Raw genomic sequence first — 9,519 nt, forward strand, 5'->3', positions numbered from 1 at the left:
TTTATTCCATTTTGTTTAGGCCTATTACAGTTAGAATAGTTTGTATTATACCTAGGCCTACATACTTACACAAAATAATTTAACACCAAAAACCTTATTTTTTACCTCCATGCAAAAACTTTTATTGGTCTATATATAAAATATCCAGAAATATGTTATGCTTGGTAGACAAAATGACATTTAAGTGACAAACAACAAAAATATGATATAGAAAAGAGTGAAATGGGAGCCTATATGTTAACATAAAAGTTGAACATGTTCTGCAGAGTGTAGTTTTTGGAGAATGCGGCCGTGTCGCTGAAAGAGGACGAAAAATAAGAGGGAAAAAATTTAAGTAAAGTACACTGCTGTTCGGTATCCAGGCTAGTATTAATTATATTAGATAATCAGTTCCCTTCCAAGAAGAACTTTACACTCTATTTTTATTTATTTATTTAAACAATTGGCAACGAACAAAAACTAGACAACAAAAAAGACTGCCAGTGAAGGGAAAGATTAACATGAATTGCCCCTCTGAAACAGCCAAATAGTATTATTGGACTTCAGTCGGTACCTGCAATAGAAAAAAAATATGCATATCTTATCAGTCAAACTTATCATTTGCAGACTATCTATTTATTTAGCCTACTCATCATAGCACAACTTCATAAGATCTTCCACCAAGACTCGCTCGCGAACAACGGCGCGCGTACGTGCGCAAAAGCACATTCGTTTGTGGGACAAGCGCGTACATCTGATCCTGCTCAGATTGATCAGTGATTAATATTTAACACTCTAGAAACGTTCATTATCAGATGGTAGAAACTAACATAATATTTAAATAATTTGGAAGCAAAGTAACGTTACATCTTTGCTGATGTTAAATGATTGTAACGTTCGGAGAAAGAGAAAGCATAGGGTTACCTTTCTATTGGTGTTGTAATTACAGTTTAAATTTGGTCCCTTAATATGTTGAAATTAGTGGGTGGAACGAACTGACCATTTGGCACACCCACACAGGAAGTGGTCTCACCCCCTTAATATGGGTACCCCCTTAATATGGGTACCCCCTTAATATGGGTGTCCCCTTAATAAGAATTATCATGGATTTCCCTCGTTTTGTGGAAAAGTGTCCCCTTGGGATGTCCCCTGAATGGAAGGGCCCCAAAGATGGGGTTGTACTTTAATTACAATAAATTTCTTACATATATTTTTACAACTCAGTTATTAAACATATACAAACCTTCTTTTGGTTTAAAATCATCTGGGGCAATCTGAAGATTCTTATACTCGAAGGCTGGACTAACGGTGCAGCCAAACAATGTCCACTTTCCGCCATCTAGACATTTGGCACTTTGCCAGTGGTCGCCTGGTATCAGTAGTTGGAAAGTTTGACCTTTGGTCAAGTCTGGTCCGACCACACGCTTGCCCATTGAAACACCCTCAGGATTTGCAAGCGACACTTCAATAGGATCGCCAGCATAATAATGCCAGAGTTCATCTTTTCCCCTAATGCGGTGCCATACAATTCCGCTCTCTTTGGTAACCAGGTAATATATTGCAGTACTGTGTTCGGATCGGTATGTCTCCTTGTAATATCCCCCTTCAATGTGTTCTTGAAGACCAAATTCTGCAATTAATTCCTCAGCCGATTTTTTACTTAGAGCCTCCATTTAGGTTATTCCTGAATTTATTGAGTAAAAATTTAAAAAAAAAAAAAAAGCGTTTTACATGTTGTGGTATATTTAGTCATCAGTAGTACAGTACACCTTTTTTCATATATAAGAACACATTTTATGAGGAACACTGAGGCTGAAATTGCTTAAAAATTAAGAATAAAATAAGAACAAATTGAGGCTCAGTTTTTTACTTAAAAAAACCAAAATAGAAAACCAATAAATCTTATCTCTACCTTACTTGCAGTAGGTGTGGCTATGTCATAACTTGTATAATAAAGTGCATTATACTGAGCCTGTACAATAATGATTTATTATGTTTGAAAAGTGTGTAAAAATAAGAACATTTTGAGTCTGAAATCGAAAAAAAATATAAGAACACTGAGCCCGGGCAAAATGTTACTGGTTCTTTTTCAAAAAAAAAAGGTGAATTCTCAAAGAATTCAAGTTAACTGTGCCCCTGTGCATGAATACACGAAATAATTATAAAAGAGATGTGAACGAACTATGCCAACATGAAAGTGTTTTAAATCGTTGCCTTTGTTTTTTTTATATTAATAATAACAATATAAAAAGGCATAATACAACTATATTTCGTAAATATACAAAAAAAATCATCTCATATTTGTAAAGTAAATTTTACAAATATTTTCGGTTTTTAATTCAGAAGAAAAAAACAGGGGTGGCGCCAGGAGAAAAAGTACAATTTGTCTGGGAGGAAAAAAAATTATGTGTATTTTCTACATATTAGTAGACTCTAAAATCGATTAAATAATCCTTCGATACCTTAAATTGTTAAAATTTTCGGGGGCTTCGCCCCCTGGACCACTTTTGGAACTTTTTAATCGAAGCTCGACCACACCCACATTGCTTTTGTCATGGAAATCTGACCCCTCGTCGGGGGCATCCCCCCCCGGTCGGGAACCTCGGGTCCTCCCCCCCCCCCTCGAGCAAATCCTGGCGCCACCCCTGAGAAAAAATCTAGATTTTCTGGGAAAATTTTATTGAGACAGGTATCATTTCTCAAAAAATTTCCTCTGTAACGAATCAATGGGCACTTTTAGGCCTAAGTTGGGATCCACTTGATTTCGGGTATTCTGACCGGGATATGACTTCGGTCGCCGGCAACTTCGGCCGCCGGTGATTTCTATGGAACGCCATACTCGCATTTTAATTAGCAGTTCGTGTAGTGTGTTGCATTGCGCGTGTAGTGTGTTGCATTGTGTAGAGCCTTGTTATTCGGCGTCTGTTTTATGATTGTATTTAATCAGCTGGATGTTTTGATGTCTTTATTATCTTACTTTATTCGTGTGTATTATTATATACTTATCTTATTTGTATGTTTTTGATGTCATTATCTTCTTATTTAATTCGTATAAATGTATTTTATTTGTAGGTATTTTTCATAACATTTGTATGTACTTGTATCATTATAGTTTATATATCTGTATTATCTTATTTCATTCGTTTTGTACTGGAGACAATAAATTTTATCTAGTATCTTGTATCATTATACAGTATACTTATATATGTATTTTATTTGTATTATCTTATTTCATTCGTTTTGTACTGGAGACAATAAATTTTATCTTGTATCTTGTATTATTATACAGTACAGTACATATATGTATTTTTTTTTTTTTTTATTAACTGATTTGAAAATTATAATTATAAATGTATATAAAAAAATAGTACTGCTATACTGTGTTGGAAAAAAAACCCCAAAATATAAAACGTAGGCCTATGTAATTCTGTCTTTACTGATTCGTTTATTTTTTTTAATTACAGTACTGTATATCAAAACAACGCCCAAATTTAAAATGCACTTAATTAAAGTAAAATTCGTTCATATTTTAATGATGTACCGTACATTATACCAACAATAAAACCCTAAAACTAAAACTAAAATTACAGTTAATGATTATTGATCAATATCACAATTATAAAATAACATTAATATGTTTATGTGATGTTCTTGATTATCACATAATGTTATCATATACGTAAAGTAGGATACACAAATATGTACAGTACAATGTGTTATGTTTTAATATTATGTTAACATAATAATAATAATAATAATAATAATAATAATAATAATAATAATAATAATAATAATAATAATAATAATAATAATACAGGAAGTAAAGGTATAGTAGGATACAAGAATAGCGCAATTAATTACATTTAATGAATATTTCCTGTTGTATTTTACTTCTGTTCGTTTACATTATAAATATCCAAATAAACCGAGAGTTAGCTGCATAGGCAATGTACGAACAGATAAATAACTAAAAAACTATCGTAAAACACGATATTGCCAATTAATTCTAAATAATACAAGGTTTCGAGCATAGTTCTTCATTAATTTTTACCTATCTGTTCGTTCATATTTTAATTGTGTACATCATGCAAAACAATTTAATCTCAACCCTAAACACACTAAAATTACTGTTAATGACAATATTAAAATCGATATCACAATCATAAACGTAAAGTAGGATACAAAAATATGACGCAATTAATGTTTTTAAAAAAAACAACATAGTTTTTTCATCACTTTTATTACATACATAAAGAGGGCCTACAGCCTACAGCCTATCGACTGAACGTCGGTTCCAACGAACTTAATACTCGAAAGCTAAAAACAATTAACACAATGATTATAATTGGCATAAAACACTGAACACAGCGAACGCTCATTGGTTGGAAGCAAACAGACAGTGCTAACGGCGCTCCATACTTTTTGGCACTTGATTGGTGGCGGCCGATGTTGTCGGCGGCCGAAGTCTACCTATTTATTTTATTTATTCAATGGAATCATCTTTATATCGGTGGCACACATCATTCAGTGGTGCATCCACTTTACAAAATACAAAAAAAAATACAAATAACATATTAAACTACAGGGAAAAGAGAAAAAGTTCTAATACAAAATACAAATGATACACCTAGATATAGAGCTTATCAAATATATATGTATGTATATATACATACATACATATATAAATATATATATATACATATACACATATACATACACATGTACACATACTCGTACATACATACACATACTTACATCAATACAATAATTGTATGAAGTTAATTAAGCTGTCTAGTACATAAATAATAATAAAAGTAATAATTACATTACATCATATACCTTGTTTGTCATTAATTAATTAAATTTTGAGAGAGGTAATGCTGATATTATTGTAGATCTAGTTGTCCATGCTTTAATTAAATATTGTTTACAATTAACTCCTGTTTCATTCTCAGTGAATAAATTATCAAGCATAAAGTGGCGTTTTAATTCTTGTGATCCACAATTAAACATATCCCAATATGTATTTAACTTATTTTATATGAGGCTGTTCTTAAGATTTAATACATCATTTCTGACAGAGTTTAGTGAAGTACAATTAAACAAAAAGTGGTTTACTGTTTCTTTTTCGTTAGTAGTACAAATCTTAATAATAATGATAATAATAATAATAATAATAATAATAAATAATAATAAAAAGTATCATAATAATGAAAGTAATAATTACATTACATCATATAATGTACCTTGTTTGTCATTAATTAATTAAATTTTGAGAGAGGTAATGCTGATATTATTGTAGATCTGGTTGTCCATGCTTCAATTAAATATTGTTTACAATAAAAATAAAAAATTTCTCCTAATGTTTCATTCTCAGTGAATAAATTATCAAGCATAGTGTGGCGTTTTAATTCTTGTGATCCACAATTAAACATATCCCAATATGTATTTAACTTATTTTCTATGAGGCTGTTCTTAAGATTTAAGTATATAAATCATTTCTGACGGAGTTTAGTGAAGTATAATTAAACAAAAAGTGGTTTACTGTTTTTTTTTTTCGTTAGTAGTACAAATCTTACATAGACCTGTGTTATTTTTTGAATAGGATTGTCTACGACACTCAAGATCTAAAGAATTTGATCTTGCTTCAAACTTTAAATTAATACTTATAAAATCATTTTAATCTAGCAAATATTGTTCAAAATTTGGGGATCCTTTATACATAATATATTAACTGTTAATGTTGATTTGCTTTGAGCTCTTGCAAACCTAATCCTTCTGACCTTGCTGATTACGAAACTGTTGGATGCAATTTCTCTATGACCCAAGCGAAATTCTTTCATAAAGAGCTAAATTTATGGCCTTTTTATGCAAAAGTATCCATTTTGGGTACAAAAGTCTAACACTATAAAACAGCAGGAACAACCAAGTCAGATTCAAGAATTTCCAATGGGGTCTTAAACAGGTAAAAGTCAATTAAAAGGAACTAAAGGTCAAAACAAGCGAGTAGGTAACAATCAAAGAACAAAAGAAAAATCAATTTACAAAAGAAGCAATTCACTTTGCAATGCTCTATTATTTCCTAAGATATTCCTTACTTTAATCTTAAAGTTAGCTAATATTAATCTTACCTTAGACGACTATGAAACGTCGTGACAATTCTGTGTACCTTAACGCCTTGTCGTTGGTGTCTATTCTAAATAATAATCGATAACTAGGCCTGTAATTACAGTACAGTACTGAAACTACACAATTTCCAGCAAATAATACTAACTGTATATCGCAATACTGGTACTACACAAGGTCAATCCCTTTTCTTTCCTCCATGGTCAAGCCTGGTTGATACTGTTTTCGTATGCATGAACGCACCAACCAAACAGATAAAGCAGTGATGTCATTTGATAACAACTCTCTGGAAAATCTTTTTGGGAAAATAAAAAGCTCTACTCCCAAATATAATCTATTATCTTGATATGCGATGTAACAGGTCTTTTTCTTTTACGTAGCTCTAAAGTCACTTTTATATTGTTCTTTTACATTGTATTATATTCAGTTTTAAATGTGAGTTCCGAATAAAAGCTGAAAGAGTGAAAGTCTATTATCGGGTGCAGGTCACTATCTATAGACTGGACTATTCTATTTAAATAATAGGGGTTTCCAGTGTGTGAGAATGGGCTGTCAGGATGCTGTTTAGGTTGAATAGTTTCCAGATCTCTTTAAACGGTGTTTTGTGTTGTTAGGTCCCCGCCAAAACTTGTGTGTTTTTTATCAGTAATAGCTTTATTAGAATTAATATAAATGAATTTCCAATAAAAATCAACAATTTTATATATAAAAATTTAATTATATTTAACATCGTTTCCCGACAGAAAGAAAGGAATGTCAAGAAAAAAAAAGAACGTGTATTCAAAGATAATAATTAATAAAATGACAGTACATTTACATCTAAAAGAAACACAGTACATCTTGAAATCATAAAATAAGCTTAACAATCGGAATCATAATTATACATCTTTAGTTATACAATGTAATTTTATATACACTTACAAATACAGATAACTTTATTGTCATAAAAATACAAAGTAGGCCTACAATTATGAAATTTCCATTCCTTATTGCAAATGTACTTCAATATAAAAATTAATGTAAATATATTAGAAAGCACATACGGTCTCACAAAAACAAAATTTCTAACTACATGAATTCCACTTACAACATACGTTAACGTTATCTTAATTTTTAAAAGAGGTCATAGGTAATTCCAATTTAATTACGGTACATTTATAATCCTAACATCTAATATTACATTATAACTACATATATATAAGTCTATTCCACTTACAACATACATTATCTTAATTTTCAAAAATAGACATAGAAGGTCTTTCAATTTAATTACATTTATAATCCTAACTAATATTATATTATAACTATATATAAGCCTAACATTGGGACTATACATCTTAACTGCATAAGCGATCACTAACAATTTGCAATTTAATAACATCTTAACTTAACTACACTGTACCTAACAATCGGAATCTATTAATTATACTTCAGGCGAGAATTTATTTATACCTTAATTGTTTCGCGAACTTATTTTAAAGATCCTCCGAGGAGGGTGGAAAAAATAAATATAAAATTTTGTTTTCTTATGTAAATATATTAGAAAGCACATACGGTCTCACAAAAACAAAATTTCTAACTACATGAATTCCACTTACAACATACGTTAACGTTATCTTAATTTTTAAAAGAGGTCATAGGTAATTCCAATTTAATTACGGTACATTTATAATCCTAACATCTAATATTACATTATAACTACATATATAAGTCTATTCCACTTACAACATACATTATCTTAATTTTCAAAAATAGACATAGAAGGTCTTTCAATTTAATTACATTTATAATCCTAACTAATATTATATTATAACTATATATAAGCGAGTTGATTGGCCGAGCGGTTAAGTCAGGGGCACCGTGACCTTTAGCTCTAATATCGGCGTTGGTTCGAACGGCTCACTCGCCAATGGTTCCGGTGGTGGAATAAGTCTTCTCGGATAAGGACTTTAAACCGTAGGCCCAGTGTACGCATTTGGCTCGTGTGCACTTTAAAGAACCCGGTACATCATTCGAGAAGAGTAGGGGGTTACCCCGGTGTACTGGTCCATTAAGTCCCCTGTTGTTAAATGGATATGCCACGTAGGACAGTGATTAAGTTCACTTATTGGCATATCCTTGGCCCTCGTGCCTAAAGAAATAAAATGAAATGAAATGAAATGAAGCCTAACATTGGGACTATACATCTAACAATCGGAATCTATTAATTATACTTCAGGTGAGAATTTATTTATACTTTAATTGTTTCGCGAACTTATTTTAAAGATCCTCCGAGGAGGGTGGAAAAAATAAATATAAAATTTTGTTTTCTTATTTAGCAAATGGTTTTGCTAAATCATCTAGGTGGAGGAGAAAATACGAATAAAATTGTATTAATGAATAAAGCAGAGTGCAGATGGATTAAATGCTTTCAATTTATATAATGCAAGGAGGTAATGACCTATAGGACCTATATCTTATTTTTGAAGATTTCATGGGAGCCGAGGGTGTAATCAAAATAAATAATTTTTTTTTAAATGAAATTTCCATTTTTCGTGGTGGAGGTTGTGCTAACTGGCCAAAATAGTAACATTTTATTTTATTTTTTTTTAATCATCCTTTTTGTTGGTTGGAGGGTTCGCTAACAAAATCTCTGAAGACTCGTTATGAGACTATTAAATCGTCATTTGTATGTTTGTCATTGAAGGGATTGTCACTTTTGATAGTACAGTGATTAAATCGCTATTGATAATTCAACCTTACTTTATTGCAATCATGCCAAGTGATTGAAGTTTAACGATAAATTTTTTTCTCTATCAAAACCAAAGGCCGTTATTACATACCAACTATACTGTTCACATACAGTATCATTAACCACACATATCATTTAAATCCACATAAGTTTACATATTCTTTTAATGAATTTCTATACTCTAATACCTTCATGAAAATTGGATATTGGCTTTCTACATTTTCGGAGAAAGTAAAGTTTTATAAATGACAAATGCTGCTAGGCTATAGAGAGCTCATCCATCAACACGTTTCGTTTACCTAATACAAGACTTTTGAAAGTAAAATTTTCATGCTATCAAGCTTAGGCACAATTTTTCGATCAAAACCCAATCGTTTCTTAACCTGGTGCATTTATTTAGCATATTGCTCGTCATCTGCACATAGTTAGCAATAGTTTAACAATACTATTAGGCCTCTATCTTTGAAATACTCACTGCATAGTACGTAAAACGTTCAGTGTTCACTTAAGGAAGAACAAACTCACGATTGTTTCTATGATTGTGATTCTTTTGTGGAGCTGACGGTAAAAACAAATCTATGAGAAGGTGATTTTAATATACTAAAGTTATTACAGAATGAGATTCGACGATCAGCGAGTGTTGTAATAGTGTGCAGGTTGAGGGCTGTTTCATAAGGAATACC

At 31.2% G+C, this 9,519-nt stretch overlaps 1 protein-coding gene across 1 annotated transcript; it reads right to left on the reverse strand.

The window, feature by feature from the left end:
- Positions 1-97: 97 nt before the first annotated feature.
- On the reverse strand, positions 98-6,570 carry LOC117123583. Its single transcript, XM_033269567.1, has 3 exons — positions 6,111-6,570; positions 1,223-1,663; positions 98-553 (listed from the first exon to the last, which is right to left on the reverse strand). The coding sequence occupies exons 2-3, from the start codon at positions 1,650-1,652 to the stop codon at positions 543-545; spliced, it is 441 nt and encodes a 146-aa protein (XP_033125458.1). The 5' UTR covers positions 1,653-1,663; positions 6,111-6,570; the 3' UTR covers positions 98-542.
- Positions 6,571-9,519: the final 2,949 nt, after the last annotated feature.

This window comes from Anneissia japonica, unplaced genomic scaffold, assembly GCF_011630105.1.
Source record: "Anneissia japonica isolate Jap-2015-1 unplaced genomic scaffold, ASM1163010v1 scaffold287714_len2871179_cov188, whole genome shotgun sequence".
NCBI lineage: Eukaryota > Metazoa > Echinodermata > Crinoidea > Comatulida > Comatulidae > Anneissia > Anneissia japonica.

Coding starts and splice junctions, on each gene's coding strand:
- LOC117123583 (XM_033269567.1), bottom strand. CDS start 1,652: ATGGAGGCTCTAAGTAAAAAATCGGCTGAGGAATTAATTGCAGAATTT.